The sequence below is a fragment of the Lepisosteus oculatus genome, chromosome 8, assembly GCF_040954835.1.
Source record: "Lepisosteus oculatus isolate fLepOcu1 chromosome 8, fLepOcu1.hap2, whole genome shotgun sequence".
NCBI lineage: Eukaryota > Metazoa > Chordata > Actinopteri > Semionotiformes > Lepisosteidae > Lepisosteus > Lepisosteus oculatus.
Window position 1 is genome coordinate 41,096,368 of NC_090703.1, and position 24,691 is coordinate 41,121,058.

At 36.6% G+C, this 24,691-nt stretch overlaps 1 protein-coding gene across 5 annotated transcripts in view; it reads left to right on the top strand.

Moving 5' to 3' along the window:
- The first annotated feature begins 2,017 nt into the window (after nucleotides 1-2,017).
- acsl4a (acyl-CoA synthetase long chain family member 4a) overlaps nucleotides 2,018-24,691 on the top strand; it is a 32,041-nt gene continuing 9,367 nt past the window's right edge. The window contains exons 1-9 of one of the 5 annotated variants that reach the window (XM_015351387.2): nucleotides 2,018-2,104; nucleotides 13,698-13,759; nucleotides 16,245-16,833; nucleotides 17,523-17,700; nucleotides 18,138-18,247; nucleotides 18,906-19,044; nucleotides 19,630-19,780; nucleotides 20,472-20,595; nucleotides 22,264-22,335. In XM_015351387.2, the coding sequence (XP_015206873.2) occupies nucleotides 16,483-16,833; nucleotides 17,523-17,700; nucleotides 18,138-18,247; nucleotides 18,906-19,044; nucleotides 19,630-19,780; nucleotides 20,472-20,595; nucleotides 22,264-22,335 (1,125 nt within the window). In that variant the 5' untranslated portion in view covers nucleotides 2,018-2,104; nucleotides 13,698-13,759; nucleotides 16,245-16,482. Of the gene's footprint in view, nucleotides 2,105-11,069; nucleotides 11,386-13,697; nucleotides 13,760-16,244; nucleotides 16,834-17,522; nucleotides 17,701-18,137; nucleotides 18,248-18,905; nucleotides 19,045-19,629; nucleotides 19,781-20,471; nucleotides 20,596-22,263; nucleotides 22,336-24,691 lie in introns of those variants that run through there. The other 4 variants (XM_015351389.2, XM_015351386.2, XM_006632745.3 and 1 more) reach the window with 4 other exon arrangements.

Genomic DNA, 24,691 nt, shown 5'->3' on the forward strand with positions numbered 1-24,691 from the left:
CTGCTCTTTTCTTGTACCAGATTGATTTTGAATGGGAAAAGGTGACTGTGTTCTTTGTGCATAAAATGGGAGGACTTTTGTGACAAATAAAAATAGTTTTGCACTGCATTTCATATAACAGTAAAAAAAAACAGCTTGTGTAGATTTTCCATGACTTTCTTCGTCCTGTTAAGAAACAACTCCTGGAATGTTTGGGGAAATTTTTTTATATCTATTTTGTATAGTGCTCTCCTTGATGTCTTGAGAGGGCAGCAAGATCAAAACTTGTTTTTGCTTTAGAGTCAAACAGTTTTTTTTTTTACCTTGGGATTAAAATGAAAGAAAAGTACAATGTATGTTTTATTATTGGGTAATTCCATGCATATATTTGATTTATTGGAACAAATACATATGATACCTCAGTTCTGGGGGACCATAAGTAGTGTATGGAGACACATTCACTTTAAGTAAAATTTAGAGTGAAGGTCAGTATTGGATTGCATATTCGTGTTAGTACTTCATTACGAGCAACATCACTTATAACATGTTTAATTATCTTTTATAGTAACATAGAAAAATCAGACATTAGAGGCTACATTTTGATATGATATGACTACATATTCATATTCTGTATTAGTTCTTATGAAATCTGCCTTTTAAGATATTTGAGTATTTTATTAAAGTTATTACTTCTTGGGAACTTTAAAACCTGTTCTGACTTTTTTTGTCAACAACAATATTTTTTTTGTTTTAATGTATCTTTATTGGGATTTTTGCAACAGTAATCTTTTTAAATAAAACATGGACCAGATATATAATATGGTCTAATATATAAATCACTACTTTTTATGGTGTAATGATAGTTTGTGGTGTAATGATAGTTTCCAAGAGAAACATTACTTAATATTGTGCATTAAAGAGAGGCTATTAAATAGTTTTTGTTTTACTACATACTACTTATGCGACGTGCATACTATGGAGGTACGTATTCATAAAGATAAAAGGGAAAGCAGATGTGTCTAACATAATTAATAATTGCTTACACTTATATAGTGCTTTTTCTGGACACTCCACTCAAAGCGCTTTACAGGTAATGGAGACTCCCCTCCACCACCACCACCACCAATGTGCAGCATCCACCTGGATGATGCGATGGCAGCCATAGTGCACCAGAACGCTCACCACACACCAGCTATCAGTGGGGAGGAGAGCAGAGTCAAAGATGTGGATTATTAGGAGGCCATGATTGATAAATCCAATTGGAAATTTGAACAGGGTTACACCCCTACTCTTTTCAAGAAACCCCTGGGATTTTTAATGACCACAAAGAGTCAGGACCTCGGTTTTACATCTCAGCCGAAGGACGGTGTCTGTTTACAGTATAGTGTCCCCGTCACTATACTGGGGCATTAGGACCCACATGGACCACAGGGTGAGCACCCCCTGCTGGCCCCACTAACACCTCTTCCAGCAGCAGCCGTAGTTTTTCCCAGGAGGTCTCCCATCCACGTACTGACCAGGCTCACACTGCTGAGCTTCAGTGGGTTACTAGTTGTGAGTTGCAGAGTGTTAAGGCTGCTGGCTAAACTTAAGCTCCTTATGTGAATTACATAATGGAGGAAGAAATCGAGTTTACGCTTCATACAAAAATGAGCTTCGTCTGATTTTATGGGAGCTCTTGTCTGCTGCATTCTGGCAAACATACGGTTAACTGTGCGTTTGTACCAAGTTTCTCTGCCTTTCATGGATCTGGGTCACTTGCAGAAATAAAGAGATTTTCGTTAATCTTTTAACGTCGTTTTATATTTTATAAGCGCGTGAAGAGAAACAGTTTAGTGAGAGATGAAAAATGAGGTGCAAAAATCCGAGAGCTCTTTTCATGAAAGAAAGCTCCTCCAAAACGCATTTATTCTGCATTTCACGTTACCGCCTCCTGCAATGCTTTAAAAAAAAGGTTAGCGAGGCTCGTTGAAGGTGTGGCCATTATGTCAGCGGCTATTGGCTACAAAAGGATGGAGTCAGATGACGTCCTATTTCCGGGTTTTCTCCGGAAGGTGAGAGGTTACTTTCGGTCAAACATTTCTTCGTTCAGAGAAAGAAGCAGCTCTTGGCCGGCGTGTCACAGGTAAGAATTAAAGCCGGCTGTCACTAACGCTCTCGTTAGTTTTACTACTGTCATGGCTAGTTACTGTGTATTTGCTGTATTAGCCTAATATACCTAACTGTCAACAATATTTAATATATCCGAAAAGCTAAGCGAAAGTTATCTCACGCCTTTACATTAAAAACATCCAGTAGTCCTAACGTGCTTGCCTCATGAGGAAGCAAAACGTGTCCGTAACTGTACTAGTTCCTCTTGTGTGCTGGGACGTGTCTACAGCGAGAACTAACGTGTTTTAGCGATTAGACAGGTAGGTCATATCTTGACTGGCTTTGTGAAATAAATAAAACGAAAGTGATGGGAGCACTTAGTTAAACCCGATTTACCAAAACTAGTTGTATGCGTCTCTCTTAATGTGATTTTCGCTTCCGTGATGTATTTCCATCATTAGCCGCTGCAAGAAGAAAAAGCGCCACGTTAAGAATAACATACCGGAAGCATGATCAGGACCTCGCCTCTGGCAAGAGAAGCGTGACAGTTTCAAAATAATCAATGCTGTCCGCGCAGTAGTCTGAAATTAATAGTTAGACAGGTGATTGTTGTCCACGCATTGTTTTCTAACGCTCATAGCTGTAGATAGCTCTAGGGGATCAGAATACGGTACCCAACAGAAGTGATAGTGTTTGCCCTATAATGTTTTATTCATCTAAACGGTCGTGATGAAAAGGAAATAGATTTTATCGAGAATTGTAAGGAATCGGTAGCTTGATTCGAATTTTTTACGGGTTTTTCTTGGGGAAAAAGGTGACCATTGTTGATTTTAAATGAAATCTTTGGTATGTTAATGAGCGAAGACGATCTGTAAAGACAGTGTTACCAGATAGTTTTACCCTTTATCTTGCGTGCATCAAGTGACACCGGGTCCAGTCTGCGATGTAGGTGATAGCCATATTTGAATCCCTTTTTTTGTGTTCTATAATATAGTCGGATTAGGAATATTGAGTCAAGAAACGTCGCTTTCCTGTCGGTAAACACCGTTTTCCTGTAAAAAGAACCCTTAAAATTAGTTGATTGGAATTTGTTTTATAACGCTTTCGATTAAAAATTAATCTCCTGCGTGAAGTTAATACTTTGCCCTTAGATCTCGGAAAACACACGTCATGTGAAGGTCTATCATGGTACAGTTTGGCAATGCTCTTGTTTTAGATCTAGTTCGACTTCATATAAAGGGGAAACTAATGACTAAAGACAGAAAAGCCTTTCAAAGACCATGCAAACTCTAAGATAAACTGTAAGAGTTTTTTTTAAAAAAAGACAAGTACTACGGCGGCCTGATCAAGCGCCATTAATTTCGAGACGTATGAGACAGCTCTCCTTGTCACAAACCCACCCCCTACGTTTAAATTAAAAGCAGATCAATTTACGAATGACAGTTGCTGTCAGACAGAGCTACCCTATCAGTTGTTAGTTGTTAGCTGAATCCAGCAGCACAGTAATAGAACGAAGACATCCGACGATGTCGTTTCTATAGTGACGATGGGGCGCATGTGGGGTTACCTTATTAAAAATAGAACAGATGGCTCGGAAATATGTTTAACGAGCGGTAGTTAAAACCCTGTTCTTTTTTCAGATTTTTGACATTGTTTTCGTTAATGCTTTTCCAAATGTCAGCGGACCTTTGATATACTATACTCGATAAGAAACAAAAATCATATATCCGTCAGTTTGTATACAATGTATAGTCCCTTACGACTGGCGTTTATTGGAAGCGTTTTACTACTGTTTCTTGCTTTTCTGAGTCGGGAGTCAACGAGTTCATTCCCCCTAGCCACCCACCCCCACAACGAGCTGAGGTTACTTTCGGTTAAGGGTTGCGTGTAAAAAGGGAGGGAGGGAGGGACCTGTGACGTCATGCACGCTTTCGGCTGGTTGGTTCTGGGTGTATGGTGTGTTCGGCGGTGACATTGCTGACGTCAGCGGCAAGACCTCATCTTCCTTTTGGATTTTATTTATTAGGCCAACATCTTCTATTGTTGTAACAGTGGGTTATCAAATAGCTTTTCAAATATCTTGTGACTTTTTCATCACGTTGTTTTGTTGTTGTTGTTTTTTTGTCGTGGACTTCCTAGATTCTTTAATTCTTAGGAGGGTACGAGCTTTCTCAGTATACACGCTAATCTATGCTAATATAATCTCCTTTCTGCTGATTTTACAAATTTTCCCAATTAAACCCATTTGCTTTAAGACCAGGACAGTAACTATGAGGGTTCTGGTCTGTTCATGGGAACAGAAATAATTTCCAACTCATAACTATATTAAAATAATAACATTCATGATAGACCAATGCCACTTACATCATTATAGTAAAACAAATGTAATTATTTTAATTGAATATATGTAGTAGAAAATAGGCATGTTTTTAATAAAAAATAATGCAGACAGGGAGTTGCTATACAGGTACATAAACCTCCTTCATTATCTGTAGCACTTTATTTGTAGGAAATTTAGGGTGATCTAAATATGTTTCTTTTGCATGGTAGTAAAACCTTTGCTGGTAATGTTTTGAACAATCAGCCTTTTAGTGTGTAGTGAGATTCAGGCATCATTGAACAGCATGGATGCAGACTTAGTGCAATCAGTTGTAAACTAGCTAGTAATGTTATTGTTGACCATATAAATCAACAATTAAATAATTTCTGTGGATGTTTCCTGATAAGAGAGCTGCGGGGGAAAAGAGGGTTGCTTTTCGGTCTAGAAAGACTAGCATTGATAATCTGCCTAACGTTTCTGGAGCTGTCTCCTTATTTCCACCTGTTGTGACACAGCAGCTGCTCAGAGTGGTGTGAGCCACGAGCTCCAATATAATTGGCTACTTCAGATAGTACAGTGCTGCAGAGAAATAAGAGATGGTGTGCTATTGATTACTCAGATTACATATGAGACCTTATATTGAAATAGGATGGGATATATTTTCAGACATAGGGATCTGTTCTTGGAGGTGATGGAGTTGCAGTACATTGGCTGTTTTATTGCTCGTTCTGGCTAAGGGAGATAAAAAGATCCCTGCTTAAACTCTAAAGGCACAGTTATGCCCTTGCTGTGCTTTTCCACATATATTTAGGACCCAATGCCTGAATTAAATCATATCTTTAACTTGTCCAGCACTCTCAAATGACAAAACATAGGCTTGATGATGGGCTTGGTTTACCTGAGACGTTTTTTCTTTCTACCAAACAGAAACTGGATTTGTGAATTTGTGATTGCTGGATGGGTCCTAATTATTTAACTTGGGCAAAAGTGTGGGTTACCGTGTTTACTGTAGTCAGCCCCAAAATACTATTACATTTCGTTGACACAATCATGCTGATGCAGTTCCGAGACAGTTTGGAAGTCCTTATGCGTCCTCTCAGAGCCCGTTACAGTAATACCAGACTCCAAACCCTCGATTGATTTTGTTTCTCTATTCAAGACATACATCCTACAAACACATATTCAAGCTTTATTTGGCAAGCGTGGTGCTGTTCCTATTTGACTTAATCGTACACGTTAAATGATGTGCATGATTAAATTGTTAAGTGAGAATGTTTCACAGTCCCTGGAGCAACACAAATTCAAACAAAATCAAAACCAAATATTTCTTCAGTCGTTCTTTGTTCCCTTAACATTGTTACTTGTGTCATATTTGTGTTTTCGAGGGAGTTGATGTGAAATGCAGCTTTCGGCTATAGCCTATATAAAAGTAATGTCATGCACAGACAAATAGCTATCCTTGAATGCGTTTGAAAGTGTAATTTCAGTTTTATCCTACAAAGGGCTGAATACTTAAAGTTGGGTTTAGAAGAGGTGGCTGGGAAAGGGGTTGTAAGGAATCCCACTATAATTTACTTTAAAAGCCTAACCCTTACATTTAAGCATTAAATACATAATCATTGGAAATGTAAGTCTAAATTAGGACTTTTGCAAAAAAAAACAAATTGGAGTAGGTGTGTAGTACAGACAACCTGATATTTTCAAGTTTTCAGTTGACATGTTTGGTGAAATAGTAAATTAGCATGGCAAGACTACTAAATGCCTCTGTGGATTCTTCCGTGAAAGGTAAATGGTTGTTTCAATTTGCATGCTGTCTTTGAACTGTGCTTGTGTTTGACATTGAGATTTGTTTGTGGTATTTAGCACAAAGGAATATTGGGAAAAAATTTGAATTTTTGGCAAGTAATTGGTAGGTACCATCACAGAGTGTTTTTTTGTAGGGTATATACATAACTGAAAATGCAAAAAACATATTGCCTAAGTGTATTTACAAAACACAAACAAATAAGGCTTGTTTTCCCTTAAGATGCATTTCATTGTAAACGGATATAAATAAATCGGATTTACAGTAATCGGATAATTACAGCGAAACTTTGGGAAATGCAAATTTTGTAGGCCTATATGTAGAATTACTTATTTTCTACATTAAGATTTGTCGATAGATTGTACTTTGTTGCTGATGTTGTGTTTATAGAACTTTACAGAGCTAGAGCCCACTTTCCTGTTTAAGAAGAATTATCAGTCCTTATTTACAACATTCTGATAATTCTGTATTTTAGTTTGTACCTTGGAGATCTGGAAAACATGAGCTTTTAGACACGAAGTAAGGTGGAGTTGTGGAAAATATGGTTCATACGTCTGTTAGTTAAAATGCAGTAGTGTGGGACCTTTAAATTAGTTCCACGTAAATTGTTTCCCAGTTTGTCTCAGTATTGTTCTGTTACCAGGATTAAATACAGTAATATGACCACCATGTTTGCGTTGTGTTAGTGTAGTTGAGGCTTTATAAGCATTAAGGGGGATTGCTGTGCTGTAGGATGTGTAGCCTTTACCATTGACTCCTTTCAGTGTTAAATAAGATTTTACCACTCTTCAGATTCAAGATAAGAATATGCTGTTCTTCAACAGAAATCATAAGCCACCAACATCCTCCTCCTCCACCCAAAGAAAGAAAATTAGTGCTGACTTGTTTTTTTTATTTCCATAACCTCTTACTTCCTTTTGATAGTAAGGCTGTTTCCTGCAAATGATGACAGCTTAAAGGTATTTTTATCAGGGCAATGGTCTTCAAATAGATGTTGGGGATTTAAATGGATAGAGAATGAATTCTGTTTTTGTGTAGGGCCAAGTAAGTGAAGGGTCAGTGAGGAAATAATTCTTGCATCTTTATTTGTTCTTGATGTGTCACTAATTCTGTGACTTATAGTGTTCTTGTTGAGTCACGGAATCTAGTGTATGCTCTTGTATTTTAATAAAAGTTGAAGTTAAATAACTTCATACTTGTGTGTGTGTGTATGCAGTATATACATATTATTGTATTATTATTTTATCTGACTAAATTAATTTTAGGCTACCTTTGCTCAAACAAATCTATCACACATACTGTGTCACCTTTGGTGTGATGCTCTTTAATGTCCATCTATACTGAAACAAGATTTCAAGTGACTACTATGGGCTTCACAGCTTCACCATTTTTGATCATTTAGTGTAATTTAAAAAATTTCTACAACTAATTTTAGTACGTCACCTTGCATCATATACTGTTCACTTTCAGCTTTGAATGCTTAGTATCTGGATAATACTTTTATATTGTTGAGTAATCCTGAGACTGGAACCCACAGTCTTCCTGTTCCAAGTATACAGCCCCCAACCACTATTTTTTTCTGCTGCTCCACAAGTAATGATTGAGGAAAAAATAATTTTGACTAACGTACATCTACTAACCCTTTTGCTTGTGCGATTTCTTTATAGAAAGATGTCCTGATTGTGCCATGATTCTTTGTGAGCACAGTTACAATTGTGGATTGCTGTTGATATGGTGCTGTTTAATTTATTTTTGAGGTTAAGGCCTTGAGTTGCAGTGGAGTTCACTTCTGATCAAATGCTGAATGCTGTGATGCATCTGATAACCCGGCTTTGCAAAACAACTGTAATAACCTTGTCTGAAGAGACAAGCAAATGTGTAAAATAAGGAGCAAAATGCTTATTGTTCAACATCTGTTCAGTCATGATGATGTAGTCCGATCCGGATGTTTTCTTTCATATTTCACCAGTAGTACACTATTCGTTTTGAGGAACTACCTATTTCTTGTTTACTAACTAGACTAACAACTAACAACCAAGGAAAACAATATCAATATACAAGTTTATATCCCTCTGTATATACTTGCATAGTGTGCCCTTTACAACAGTTTTTTTTAATTCCAATGTATTTATTTTCTTGTCAAGAAAGTATCTTAGCAACATTATGTCAGAAAGAATCTTTTCAAATTGAAAGAAATATATGAGCCTGGAAATGGGACAAGAAAATGTGGGCTTAATAATATTTTTAACTGTTTTAGTGTCATTAAAAAGATGTCCTGGAAAATAAATAAAAAAAACATTATAATTTCCATTGGTTATTTTTACCAAAAAATAAACTTAAGAGCTTTTCGGTTCCAGCTAAAGGAGAGAAAACATTTCAAAGTGGTGAATGAAATATAGGTTTATAGATTTAATTCATTATTTGAAGTTTTTCATGTCATATTTTTATAATGATATAAGTGGTTAAGTGTTAAGGGGCAGAGTTTGTGGGATTTGTAATAACTGGTTTGCATTAACAGAATTCCAGACCATAAACATCAGTATTTAACTTGCCAGTAACCTTTTACCTACTTGGCCTAATAGGTAAGACATTATGTACCCGCCTACCTCTTTTACATCAAGAATCTCTGTTAACTCTGTTGCATATTACTGTATTATGTCACATACATAGGAAAATACCAAAGGATACTTCAACAGATTAGAATGTGTGTGTGTGGCATTCAGTTACTCACTGTGTTTATGTAGGTTTTTCGTGCATCTATTTGCTAAGATTTGTGTTGTTAGGATCCGATTATTAAAAATATCTGAAGTTGTGCTTTCGTTATTTTTTTTAAAAAAAGCTTTTTGTTTTAAAACGCACATGGGGGGAAAAAAAACTACTAACATTAGTGTCCATATTTCACAAGTCCACGAGTCTTCATTTATTATTTTTTGTAATCTGTTTAAATTGTATTTCCAAGTTAAACAATGTATGCAGTATTTATCAAACAGTTGTGCAAGATGTCCACCTTTGGGCCAGCCTTTCTGTTTCTGTGGTCTTGCCTTTATCTGAGTAAAGATATCTTTCAAGGCTCTTGCGTTTGGACAGCATCTATGTTGTGGAGATAAGAAATGTTTTTTTTCATTTCCAATTGGCCTTTATGTTTATTTTAAAGAAATGCACAGATTTCTATATGGAGAGGCAATTTAATGACGTCTGAAAAAAGCAAGAATGGAGAAAAGCTGAGAGAGTAGGCACAAAATCTGGAAAAGTGAATTATGCATTGAGATTTTCACAGTGGTGATATTTTTAATTCAAAACAAGAATCTGAATAATGTTTTGGGGTATGTTTAAACTATAATATTTGTATTTGTTATTAATATTATTTACTATAATTCCAATATTTTTGGTAGTTAGTCCAATGATAATGCAACTGTTCTTAACAAAACAATAAAGTGTCTCTGGATTGTTTTTTTTTATAAGATAAAAACAATTCTTTGTTTTCAATCTGTTCCTTTCAGAAACTTTAAAACATAAAATATTACTTGTAATGGTTGCACCTTGTACCAAAGTCCACTTCTGGAAAATCAGAAGACGACTTAAAAAAGTGTGACATTGGATATCTTTACAATAATGTACCTTTTCAGATTATAAATCCTGCAAAAGAAACTTTTCTGTCATTGCAAGTACTATAGTATTGAATAGAAAAATGTAAGAGTTTTAATTTGATGCCAGTTCATGTTACTGTGGTCAGGTCTTCATTTTTTGGAGTAGGTTAAGCTTGATCGCCAAGGTAACTGTGTATAAAGGTCAAAATTCTTGGTTTTATGTTGTAATTTAAAAGATGAGGTAAACACAACAGCCTAGCTAGGGATTGCCTGGCAACGCAGAAACTAGACTATATATTGTAGTCATTGTTGCATCACTGGCTTTTAAACTATGCCAAAGGTAAATTTTATGCCGAGGAAAATATTTCCTCACATAGCATTTCTACATGTGATGATGTAAAGAAAATGAAAGTTGGCTAATTCATACGTATTCATATGTTGCAAAGACAGCACTAACTGAAGTAATTTCACAGCTTACTGAAGTACCTGCAAAATACATCAGTTTTTCTTTGTCTGAACTCTAGCCTATATCTAAAATAGAATTATGAGGAAATTAAATGTATGAGACTGAAAAACAAAGTTAACTCATCAGATCTTACTGGCATACATGTGAACTAACAACAGAGCACATTTTGTGTATATGGAATATTTTGTTACCTTAGTTGGTGAAAATGTATTGTAACGCTTCGGGGTTCACGTGGGCGCCTTCGCCTCTGCCGTTGGGGACTCGAACCCGGACCTCCGGTGTCACTCAACAGGAACCCAGCCACTTGAACCAAAGGGAAATCTCCCGTCAGCCCGGCGGCTGCGGTCCCTGTTGAGTGACGCCGGAGGCCCGGGTTCGAGTCCCCGACAGTGGGGGGGCCGACCTGAGGCGGCAGAGGCGAGGGCGCCCACGTGAACCCCGAAGCGTTACAGTATTTAGCAATTTGCTTTAAACTCGTCCGTGATTATAGGTTGACCCTTCACATCAAGTTATTTAAAAAAAAAAATCCATATCTTTACACAGACAGGTTTTATTGGCCGTAAAGCAAATCTTGTGATTCGTGCTTCAGTGATGGCTCTGTTTTCAATTAGCATGCCTTGTGCGCTTCTGAAGTCCCAACGCTTTCCGCATAGACAAGCCCTCTCATTTTTTTTCATCCCTGACTTGGAGAACTTCATTTTAAACGTGTCTTTCTTGTTTCTTATCAGCTTATGTAATAAAAAAAAATACCACGACGCAATAAGTTGTTAAAAATGATAGTGTTCCAGAACACTTTGCAAGGGGGGTGTGTGTGTGTGTGGTTTTGAGCTTTCAGAGAGGGGCTGACTCACAGCTGCACTCTTGTCTACCACTTCTCTGAGTCATGGAATGACGGCGATGGGGACTGTATCATTTCCTTCCAAGGCCGTACATATGATTGGGTAACAGGTTGTGACAGAGAAGAGGCAAAAGTCAAAAGGGTCGCCTTGAAGGAAAACGGACTTCAAAGATTGAGGAGCACTTACTCTGTCGATACCGGAGATATAATGTTTAGAATCTGCGTAGTGGGGCTGACTATTTAATCTTCTCAAAGCAGAAACTTCTGCTGTAAAAGCTTGATCCTTGCGGGAGTCACGAGGTGAGGTTTCCTGTTGAATTGTTCTTAAAAGTTTTTGCGCTGCATGACAATACTTGTTGAAAAATAGTTGAAATGATGATAAGAATTCTTAAGTCGTTGAAGTTAGCTGTTGGAGGAGAGGGGCTGGGACGGGAGGTTTAGTCCTTTAAAAAGTCTGAATAGTTCCTAACAAGGTAACAAGGGAGTGTAGTGAGGCACAGAATGTATCCAATTTGTATAATGTATCCCAAACCTTAGTACATAAGTACAATTTTTCTGAACAGTTGTATGTGATCTTCTGAATTCTGTTTAAGTAAAGATTTTCTTGACTTATTTTGTACGGATTTAATGACTTAAATGTCAATTTATTAAGTCCACCACTGGTAAAAACGTATTAGCCAAGCCATAAACCAAAGGAATATTCCTTTCCAGGAGTGATTTAGTATTTGTTCAGTTTTTCAGTAATGAAAAGGCACGTACTTGATATAATCTGGAAGGGACATTTTGTACCAAAATGATGGAAATTCTATGGCTTTTGCTGACTCTCGGTACTAAACCTCAGATTGCAAGTTTTCTTTCAGACCTTTCTTTTAATAGCCACGCTAGGACTCGGAACGTTTGTAATTGTAAAATATATAGGAAATAAAACAACTACAGGGTTTGTTCAACTTTACCTTTAATGCAAACCTATTAGGGTCATTTTAAATTAATAGAGAAAGAAGTTAACTGTGTAGAAAACTACTTTTACTTAGTCTAAGCATCTTTTGCCTTTTATGCCTTATTGAGAAGGAGGATATCCGATTGATGTATAATACTTTTAAAAGATAAACTGTCTTCTCAGCTCATTATTGGTAATGAAAATGTTCATTTCAGTTTGTTTAAGATATCATTATGAAGTTTCAATCATCTTATTGAAAGAGGTCAGGTTAGTAAGGTGTATGTTTACTTCAATAACAGTTTTCAGTGTAGTATACAGTACTTTCCAGTTTTCTCACCCGAGAAGACCTGTATCCACCTACTGAGTCCACACACAGTATGTGAGGGTGAAATTTTTTCCATTGTAGTGCAATGTTTACGTTTGATTTCCATAGATACTAGACTTGGCGCAAAGCAAACGGTTTGCTAAAGGGTGTTTAGAACAATATACCAACACGCATATATAATATAACCATCAATTACCAGAAAGCTGCTTATCCTGTTGAGGGTCATGGCAAAGCCCTAGTTAAATGTTAAGCATAAGTACAAAACAGTACAAAGGACAGCAGTGCTTATCAAAATTGGAAATACAATAATTGGAAAAGTATTAATCTGAGTGTACAAAGTGACTCAGGAATGCCAATAAATCTTTAATCCTGTGTGTTGAGAAACAGTAGTTTGCATGATATAAGGAGTTGAGCAATAACCACAACTGTTTATCTGCCTTCCACTGTCTGATGGTTTAAGGTCTGAGTATTGAGTAAGCCAGAAAAGGCATGTCATACGAGAATTCTGAAAAACATCTGAAAACAGAGAAAATGTCAGGAGGATTCCCATGCGTTCATTGAAAAAATTTCTTATTAATGGCAACAGAACTGAGACCTACAGTAAATACAGACTGATGTCCTGCTTTTTAAGCGAGAGTAGATTATCTGGGTAATTTACCCAGTGCTGGTGTTGGTCTCACTGCGTTGCACAACTTTTCATGTTACTTTTTGTTTGTATGAACTTCTAGATTTCCCCAAATAAAATACAGAGACCACCCAATATTAAGTCAAGGAATGACACATCGGTCATTTGATAACGGGGTTTTACTAACTGAACTGGCATATTTATCACGTGCAGGAAACACCACAACTTCTTCAGTAAATATTTATAAACAGCCTGTTTTTGTGGATTTTTGAGGTTATGTGTAAGCAGAGAAGCAGCTATTGGGTAACAACCATTTTGTGCTATATATGTGTTTAAAAATGAATTTAGGAGCACTGGTACTTTAATTGTGTTCTTAAATATTGTTGTGCTGTAATATGAACTTTGTTTCAGACCTTATAAACTAAGGTTTTTATTTATAAATACATGAAAGTTGTCATCTTACTGCTTTAGGACTGAGGTGTTTATACTTAAGTATACACAGACTCCAGGAATCATACCGAATATGAATATGAATCTCGTGCACTTTTTCTTTAAGTCCAAATCAGATACTGTCTGTTGGTGATAAACTCATTAATTCGGTGTTGGATTATTGCATTTACAACCAGTAATCAAAAGTGTCACAGTCCATGATGTTCAGTCCTGTTATGTACTGGAGTGCTGTAAAGAGCTGAAATTACATTACTGGGTTGTTTTTCTTGTTTCAGGCTTATGTCAGTCCATAAAGGGATAAGAACCTCAATTTGAAGAATTTGCTGGTGAAATTTCTGTAAGTACTGAATTGGTTTAGGAAATCATTTTATTTTTTAAAGATTCTTTTGCTGAATAAAAAAGTTAAACATTGGAATTGGAGACCAGGGACAAGGATTAAAAAAAAAAAGTTAAATAGATCACTGAAAATTTACCCCCGTCCTCTACAGTATTTCAGTATTTTTAAAATACTATTTCGTGTGCCTTCAACTTCGTTCTTTTGCCTCACTGAACCCTTCTGTGAGTACATCAGATATGCAAGATTAGTGATCAAAGATAAAAATGTAGATAGGAAGTGACTTTGCTCTGCTTGTTTATCATGCTGTTCACAGAGTTGTCACGAATAATCGCTTGTAATTTTATACTTTTAAGTTATCTTGATCACCATGTAGCACTGTCACACATCCCTGACAATTCTTTAGCTTATTTAATTGTAATGTAAACCATGTTTACAAAGGTTCTTTACTCCTCTTTTTAGAAAAGAGCTCCTTTCCTCTAGAGAAACCTGTGATAAATGTACAGGTAACTTTAGTCTGAGTGGGAATCGGCCACATGAAATTTAGTTCAGTTTTCTCTTTTTGCAAATGTTACATTTTTTAGCATTTTGATCCGTCTAAGGGGACAAGCCTCTGTCGACCATAAAAACAGATAAATCAGTACAGTGCTAAATACATTGAAGTGCATGAGATGCAATATTACTGAATGCTGTAATGTTTTAAATGGAAATTGTTTGAGATGCCCATTAATGCAAGGGAATGGTGTATGAATCTAAATTGTAATCTTTTTTTCACTGCTGGGGGGTATTGTGGATTGACATTCTAAAGCTGATCTTTTGCTGCATGTTGGCTGTGTCTTTTTGTTAAGCTTTTTGCTGTGCTTGTGTGCCATTTTTTCAATGCACTCCAAAGTTTTGGGACTATAAAGTCAGAACTGTTATTTTTTTGCTTTATAGCCAAGCAATGTTTGTGATAATGAGATAATGAATGATAACTACAATATTTTGTTCTGAGATATTTGCGTACATAAATTATCACGTACTTCTTAGTATGTTTTTTTTCTAATATGATGAGTATATGTGGTATAACATCCACATGAGATAGTTGGGCTGGACAGCCATCTCTTATTAGTAATATTTCTTATGATTTTATTTATGGTCACTTGAAATAACTAGTTTGAGCAGAATTTATTTTTGATCTAATACCACAATATAGTTATACACAGCATAACCCCAAAATGTACATTACATTATACATAGAATTAATATTCATGTCATTAGCAAATACAACTGGTTGACTGTAATGCAAGAAAAAGTTTTGTTTCTGTACCAATACTTTGGAGGGGACTGTTTAATGCTACTTTTAAATAAAGACTGCATGCTATGATCACTTTGTCTGCGCATTGTTTGAAATCTTTATCAACACAATTATAATTACCAATTAATCCTCCACTGCAACTGTAAGGAACGCTTTGAGGTATAAATCAACATTTTGGAATACTCTGGAAATCCAATTTAAATTAATTCCAAGCTCATTTGTTGAAAGGTTATGGCATGTATCCAAATATAACATTAATAAATATATTTGTGTGCATCCTCCTTACAAGGACAACTACAGCGTAAAAAATGCTTGACTTCAGACTTTCATTAAAGAAATTGATGAACATATTTTAAAAGCAGTATTCCAGTAGCGTAGTAGTCCAGTACCTTTCAAAATATCGAACTTAAAATTTAAAAGCTTTTCTCTTTTTTTTGTTTCATAAATAAGTAAAAAGCTTATTTATGAAACAAAACCCAATACAGTATTCACTGTTGCGGGCTGAGCTTTTTTCAGATCTTGTCTGAAACCATTTTGCCCCCTGTACTCTTGCCCCCTGGATGCATCTGGTACAATATTTAATTCTTTGTACCTTTTGAGATCTGGAGGCGTAATAAGTTCATTTTGTCCTTAATTTTGGGTGATTTATATCTGTGGAATTTTTTAAATTGTTTTTTACTTATATAGGCGTTATATGTTTTATTTCATGTGGGGTGTAGATCCAGTTTAAAACATTAATGTTTAAGACGAGAGAACAAATCAGAGTGTATTCTGTCACTTATCACTGATCAGGCCTACTGCTTAAGCAGTTGTGTGTGGAAGTTATTGGAGGAACTTTGAACAATAAGCCATAGTACATGAAGTGCAACACTTAAAAGCAGCTCTGTGGTTTTGTTTTTTTACAGCAAACTACAAATTATGGCTGGTAGAAGTATAGCCGGTTGTTTTTTTTTTTGTTCTAATCATATGCGAGAAGCAAATGAATCCTTCCAGTTCCTTTAACGTTGTGAATTGACCTCATTTTACCACAATTTTAAAGTGAAATCGCAGACACGTGCATGCTCCAACTTCAGCTTTAAAGTGTGCCGCGTATCAAGTTGCAGTTATTATCGTGTAACTAACATTCCTTTTCTCTTTTTTTTTCTTTCCATCTGCTCTCCTGAACCCGTCCGACCTGTCTGCTGCTTTTAGACTTAGATCTCCTGATGTTTGGGTTGTACTGAATACATGACATAGACTTCAGTTGCTGCTACAGCTGCTTTCGTTTTTTATTATTTTTTCATCTGCCCTGGCACCACATCTTGCTGCTAACCGCCTCAAAGCCTTGTAGTCTAAACCCTTGCAAAGAGCCATACGTCATTTTTAGCTTTCTCTGTCCTTTTTGGTTTTTAAAACGCTGGTGCTGTTTAACTTACAATCCCGTTGCACAATGAATTTCAGAGCAGAAGTACATTCCATTTTGTTGCTCCCTGTCCATCTGTTTATGTGGCTGTACACACTCCTTACCTTTATCCCATGGTATTTCCTTACTGACACCCGAAAGAAAAAGACTATGGCCAAGCGGATTAAAGCCAAATCCACCACCGGCAAGGCTGAAGGTCCCTATCGTTCGGTGGATCATTTTCAATCTCTGGCCACAATGGACTTTGAGGGGAAGGATACTCTGGACAAGTTGTTTGACCATGCCGTCCAGAGGTTTGGCAAAGCAGACTGCCTGGGAACCAGGGAGGTACTGACGGAAGAAAATGAAACGCAGCCCACCGGGAAAGTATTTAAAAAGGTAAGAGCAGTACGGTTTTCTGCATTTGCACTCTTATCCACGGTCCCCGTGGTTACCCGTGAAAATGTGTTTTTTGTAAAATTGTGAGGGAAACTATTCCCATTTTTTTAAAGGTAGGAACAGAAGAATCTGATGATAGCCTCTTCCCGAGTTGCTGCCTGAAATTCTGCTGCAACTTCAATGCTAGATGCAGTTGCCGCCTTCAAATTATTTGTTTAAATTATAGCTGTTATGCCAGTAGTGCCAGAAGGCGGGCGTTACTGTGGGTGTTAACTTAAATATAAACAAATCTATACAGCCTTCATGAGACTACAGTTACGAACTAAAGTTAAAAACTCAACTTGTACCACTTGAAAGGTAGGTACTATGGTAAACCTTCTTCACTGCTTTTGTTTGGGGTAATTTAATTATCTATTGAAGCTCTTGTCCCCAAAATATCAGATACAGTAAACACCTCAAAAGTGTTTTTGGACGTCCCTTCCTGTAGAATTGCAGTAATGTCAACGGCTGTGGTCATGATTTTCATTGAACCTGTGGGAAGATACTCTATAAGAAATGTGAGCATGTAAATGATATTATAAACCTCCCTGAGGTGGTGGTTTAAAGATTTCCTAAGACCTGTAACATTGAGTGTGTCCAGGAAAAACCCGTGTGAGAAAAGATGTTTAACAAAGATTTTTTTTTTCTAGTTAATTCTTGGAGAATACAAATGGCTCACTTATGAAGACGTAAACCGTCAAGTCACTCTTTTTGGCAGTGGGATAGCAGCTTTGGGACAGCAACCAAAGAATACCATAGCCATTTTCTGTGAGACCAGGGCCGAGTGGATGATTGCAGCACAGGCCTGCTTTAGGCGCAATTTCCCAGGTAAGAGGTGCATTTCTCTGCCACAGAAAATCAAGAGATCTATAAGTGCCACTATTGAGAAGAGGCATTTTATATTTTCCTCTTGACCCTGTGTATAATTGTGCAAGACCATTCTTGTTTTCTAATGAAGTTTTGTACAGTTTAACTGGTATCTCCTTTAGTATTTGTCCGTAGTTGTACACAGTACAAATAGAGCAATACTCTTCAGTTTCTATCTCAATATTTGATTAATCTAATTTCTTTCCTGTGGGTTTCTGTGCAATACATTTAGCTGGAACAACTGTCGATAACTAGAAACACAGGCAAGTTTAAAGTTGAGGAGCTGATGTTAATGCATTTTGCATACACGGTGTTATTTAGAACTGTCTTTGGCTGCTTTTGTATATTTTTGTTAAAGAACGGGATTTTGAAATTCTGTGTTAATCTTCTTTTTATAGTGGTTACCCTGTACGCCACTTTGGGAGAGGATGCTGTGGCCTATGGCCTGAATGAATCTGGTGTCACTCATCTTATTACTAGTGTTGAACTTCTTGAAACTAAACTTAAGGTGAGTCCGTCTAAATGTGTGTATTCGGTTTTAGTTAGTATGTCCCTCACACATGTCTTCATTAGAAATAAACATGAAAAGAATCCTGTGGTATTTATAATTAATTTTTCAAATGTACCAAAAGTGGACCAGGAATCAGTTTTAGAACAGGTAGGGTTTAGAGCACATTCACAAACTTATGATGTAGAAATTGCAGAAAGTTGTTTAATTGCCTTCAGCTTCAGTTTCAGGTCTTGGAACCAATGGTGGGGTCTTCTCATTCAGCTGCCTTTTGTGCCTGTGTCTTGATATTTAATTTGGTAGTGCACACAAATGGCAGGATTGAGTTACAAAACAAAAGTATAATGCAAAGAAAGAAATGTCACAGTTAACAGAAATTAGTATTTGTTGTTGAAGGCCATGTGATAAGTCAAAATGTAAAAGGAAGAACAAGCTTGAATTAAACTTTAGATGAATTTGCAGTGCTTTATTAAACTGCTACATTTTTGTAGGGGTTGCTCTTAATTATGTGACTTAAGAAAGGCATGTTTTTGATAGTGTTTCTGAGATGTGAAAACTCTAGAAATAAGTTTTAATTGGTTTCTCAAAAGCTTTGAATATGTTTGAACTTTAAGAAAATAATTTTATAATCATACCCCTTGCTGATCTCTCCAAACAGAAGGTTCTGTCAGAAATTAAGAACCTAAAACACATTATTTGTGTGGATAAGAAGAATGCAAGCAAAACTGGATACCCAGAAGGGCTGCATATTCATAGCATGGAGTCAGTTCAGGAGCTGGGAGGCAAGCCCGAGAACTGTGAGTTCAAGTATTGAATTTTAAGAAGGGTGGTTGGTCTCGGCATTGAGCTGTTAACTTGGAGCTGAAATCTCAAAACATAATAAAATATCTCAAGTAATGTGTACAGTTATTTTTTTCCTTTGCATAACTTTTCCTGCCATTATGTGAAACGTCTCTCTGGTTTGAAAAACTGATGGCAAAGGGTGTGATCTTTCACAACATACTGTAACTGGCTAGTTTTTTACAGATTAACAACACATTCTGGACTCCTATCTTCTTTGTTACTGAACTCAAATTACACATGCAGTACTTGGTTCTGGGCTTGAACCTGCATTGAAGTAGTTAAATGAAACAAACTGAGCTTTCATTGTGTTTCCGTGGCAGTCTAAAGAATGTGAGAAAACGCCCAACAGTTGTCGTCAGTCCCCTTCCAGCCTGTTTTAGTTCCAGTTCTAGTCATTAGTTTAGTTATTACTTACAATAGTTTGGTTGTGTTAAACCATTTTGTTACTAAGCATTTGAAAATGTAAATTGGACAGGTTAGGCATATGCGGGTTAACTGGTTTGATTTTATAACTGTTCTGTAACATTTTCTCTCCATAGTGAGCGTGACCCCGTGTCACCCTCAGCCCACAGACCTTGCTGTGGTCATGTACACTAGTGGTTCCACTGGACGCCCCAAAGGAGTCATGATCATTCACAGCAACCTGATTGCAGGCATGACAGGACAGTGTGAGAGAATACCAGGACTGGGGTAAGAGCACATGACTTAAGGAAAGGTCAAAAAACAGACACATGATGTATAAGAACATGTGTTGTGCTCGTTATAGTTTATTTGTATGTTAGTCTGCTCCAAACACTTGACTACTGTTGAAATCACACTAACAATAGCTCTTGGCTGTCTTGATTAGTTCTTAGAAGAGGTGCTTATACTCTTACACTATGATGTATTTGTCTTTTTGGTGAACACTTAATTACAGTCAAGTCAGAGCAAACAGTGCCAGATCGTTCAGGGCCAATGTGGATTGTTTGCACTTGTTCTTTTCGATTGTACAAGAGGTAACCCATGGATACATACGACCACAATAGTTTGAAACCAGGATCTATGGACCTTTCCTGAAAAAAGTAATGTGACTCTTAAAAATAGAGAGCTTTGGATTTGAAAGGGCTAAAAAAAAGAATGAAAGTTTTTATTGAACCAGAGAAGTTGTGGCATCCGTGGAGAGTGGTTGATTTCTAATCCAGGACATTTTACTGGAATTATCTGAGTGAAGTATCTTGATCAAAGGGACCACAGCAGTGTCCCACCTGCTACACACAGCCATCCAAAGCCTAGAGCACTAACATCCTGTCCATACTGCTGCCTTTCCAAAGATTGCTTTGTAAGATGCCTACAATTTCCCATACATTATATAAAAATATGTTTTTCTTGTTTCATTTCACAGCCCAAAAGACACTTATATTGGCTACTTGCCTCTTGCACATGTTCTGGAAATGACAGCTGAGATTTCCTGTGTCACATATGGCTGCAGGATAGGTTACTCTTCTCCGCAAACACTGTCTGATCAGGTAAAAGGATGTTTATTTCTTATCCAAAGTTTATTCTTTTTATTCATTATTAAATGTTGGATTCCTTTGGAGCTTTGAACAAATAGCCACACACAGCGAGGAATAAACAAGAGGACATAAAAGTTGGAAATGAGAGGGGACCAGTTGGACCATCTTATTCGGTTATTCGTAGCTGATTAATTATTGACTTCAACAACATGGATGGATAGCAAGTTCCAGATTCCCACAACCCTTTGTGTTAATATAGTACCCCTTGTTCTGATTGTAAATGCAATCCCACATGTGTCCTTTGGTTTCTGTTTCAGAGGAACTAAAAAAGACTAAAAGACTAAAAAAGTTCATTTTTTTTAGTCGATCAGAGGAGGATCATTCCTTTAAGCCCAGGAATGTATCTGGTCCCTCGTGTCTGGATTGATTCAAAACCAGCAATATCTTTTTTTGTGATGCTATAACTAATGCTGTACACAATATTTAAAATGAGGTGAAAAAAGTGCATTGTACAGTTTTAACACCATATCCCTTGATTTAAAATCTACACTTTTAACTACGTATTGTAACTACATACTGTTTACATTTTATAGTTTCCCCACAATTCACAGGGCACAAAACTGGTGTCAACAGATGCCATTTTCATCAATATGGTAGCTTCTTCAAGCTCAGTGTTATTGGTCTATAATTACTTGGTTCAGTTTAGTGTCTTTTATGGGTAGGTGATATATTTGAACATGAGTCTGTCATGATTAAGTGTTTGAATAGTTTTGCTTATGATGTATCGATAAAATCCTGATGCCATTAGACCCTGGAGGTTTGTTTATCATGAGTGATTTTAGTACCTGGCACACTTAGGTCTCTTTTGTGAAACACAAAATTAACAAATATTGCCCAATTTTGTTAATGATTAAAAAAACTGAATCATTTAAATACTTGGCCTGGGGCCTTGATAAACGTTACTGGTTAATGACGGAATGATGGCAAATGTAAATCCCGGAAGCATCATAAGAAATGTGGACATTTTAAGTTTGACTCTGCTCATTTTTAAGGTGGAGCCCATTAAGGGAAAACGGCTTCTATGGAATATTTATGACCTAACTGTGAACAAAACTGTTGGTGACCAAAACGTTCCTTCAGTTAGTTCTGTGAACGCGTTTCCACTAATGGCAGGATCTACAGCACACATTAAAACTTAATAATAATGCATTTGGCATGGATCTCCAACATAATTTCACAGATGTCACAGAAATGAATTAAACAGTTCTTGCTTTCTTTCTTTTATCAGATGATTTTTGTTTCTGTAACTACTGTGAATATATCCCGTGTTAGTATAGCACGATGTTTTATTTAAGAGGACTTAAAAGTATGCATTTTTGTAATGGGGAAAGAATTAGTAATGCTTTGATACCAAACAGGAACTCAGGAACCAAATGGAAGAAGATATCTTTTCTTTTTTACCGTAGAAAACATTGTGAAATTTTGTCATTGTGCAGTACTATCTTTGTCCCTGTGAACTTAATCTTCTGGAAAAGGAAGGTCCGTGGTTAACAGATAATTTTTTTTCTGTAAATCACCCCCTGAAGCTTTTTACTTGGTAACAATGACATGCAACCAAAATCGGTTTTTATTTTGACAACGTGATTAACATGGATTTTTCTTTTTTGGTTTGTCCTGCAGTCAACTAAGATCAAGAAGGGTAGTAAGGGAGACTGCAGTGTGCTGAAGCCAACGTTGATGGCCGCTGTTCCGGTAGGGATACAGGTTTCCTGTATGCAGTTCTTTGGAAGTTTTTCTTCCAACGTAGGATGTTTAAAGGGGAATTGCAACTCTTTTTATATTTTGGGGTTAATAAGAATCAACATTGAGGAGTGCATTTCAAACCACAATAAAAGTAAAGTGTACAAAGTAACTTGTAAAACCTCCAATTTACTTCACTAAATAGACCAAGCTTCCAGGTACGTTCAACACCATATTCTGAGATTGAATGAAGTGGCCCTTTTACATTGTGAACAAGCAGGCTTGTGAATACATCTCTTTTAATCCAATACAGTGACTAGAGAGCAGGAACGGCCGCTTCACGTCACAATTCGTGGGAACTCTCGCTCTCGCGAGATCAGGGGTTTGTGACGGCATGGTGACTTACCGTGCTTTCACAAAGTTCACAATTTTGTGTTTAAGTCGAAATTTGTAGAATTTTTCTTTACGGTCATTGAATTTATTTTATAACCAAACTTTAATAGCTGGTCTGAGAATTTGGGACTGCGTTTCCCCTTTAACACCTGTCAAGTTTTGTAACTGTACTCCCTCTCTGTCTTGCTCTGTTTTCCTGTTCTTGAGACCACACAATAAGCAAATACTGTATGTTTCATTTTTTTCCCCTAATTGTCCAACAAGGATACGAATGTGAGCTACAAAAAACTCTATATAAAGCACTATAGGATATGCTCCAGATGAATTCATTTCAGTTCTGGGTTCTTATAGCATATTTATAGTTTAAAATGTGAATTCCTGTATGACTGTGATATGATTGAAAATGATTATCTAGTCTCTAGATGAAGATGAATGAATAAGGTCTGATGTATATGTTTAAAAAAACTCAACCCAATTCTAAACACTATTGGATATCAGTTATTCACTAGGAGTTACATTTATGTAGCATGGGAATACAGTTACCTACATCCAAATATGTTGTAATATAAGTAGGATTAAAATGTTACAAGTTACAAACACAAGAACACCATTTTGCTCATCTAGCTCTTTTGGCAGTTAGTGGGTAATGAATTCTGCTGTTTTTGAAAGAGGTCAGGGTATCATCTTTCACAATAAGACTGGGTAACTTATTCCACACACACACACACACCACCCTTTTTGGAAAAGACATGCCTCCTCTTCTCCATTTTAAATGCACTTCTACATCGTTTTTATTTGTCCTCTATTTCATGTTTGAGTTCTTTATGTAGATGCCTGCAGAATTAACTATGACAATGTCTTTGTGGATTTTCAATACTTGTCAGGTCCTTTCTTTAAATATCCTGATGAGGAAACCTGATACAAGTATTTAAAATAAATCCTGATTACAATAGATAAAAAAGATTCAGTTTTTCCTCCTGTCTGTATAGAGTATTCCTTTTAGCCCCAGAAAGTATCTGTGTGCTTTTCTCTGGACTGATTCCAGGGCAGTTTTATCTTTCCTATAACCTTGTAGGCCAAATGATATACAATTTCTAAAAAAATAACAACTAATTTCATTTAAGGAAAGATCCAGAATGAACAGGTTACTCACTAATTTTGTAGAAATCTTGAAATATTCAATAAGGGCTTAGCCTTGTGATCTATAGATCCTTGCAAAAGTACCCCCTTCTAATACTTAAAACTCAAAACTTGCTCATACTGAAATTGAACACATTTACGGGTGAAAGATGTTAAATGTCAGCAAAAACTGCAATACTGTTTCAGTATTCTGAAGATCAAAAACCAGAATCTCAATGCTCAAGGCCAGACTACACTGGAGTGGCTTAACAATAAGAAAGTGAATATCCTTGAGTGGCAGAGTCAACGTTCTGACTTGACACCACTAGAAAGTTTACTGCAAGGCTATCAGTGATCCCCAAATAACTAAAGCTGACGTTTGCAAAGAAGAATGGGTGAAAAGTTAGCAGACCCACAGCTGTAATTGCTGCTAAAGGTCTTTTCACCAAGTATTGACTCAGGGGGGTGAATGCTTGTGCAATCAGCATATTTTTGCCTTTTAGTTGTTTGGTATTTTGTGCTGACATTTAACCTGCTTCATTCAGAAAAGTGTTCAGTTTGGCCATTCACGTTTTAAGACATGTCTCTATGAAATGCAACATCATCGAAAGGGGTCAAAACTTCTGCAAGGTACTGTAGGGTGGACTAAAGTGCCTCTTACCTTTTCAGTAGGGTTTAATTTAAAACTGCACCTTGACTCTTCTCTTCCTCTCAAATTGATAACAGCATCCTGCCAAAAGGAAGTCTGGCTTATCAAGGAGAAAAGGTCTTGGGGCAAATGTATCACTCATTTCCTCAGTGCACCAAAAAATATTGTAAATGTGATAAAAATGTATAGTGTAATTAGACCTTTTAA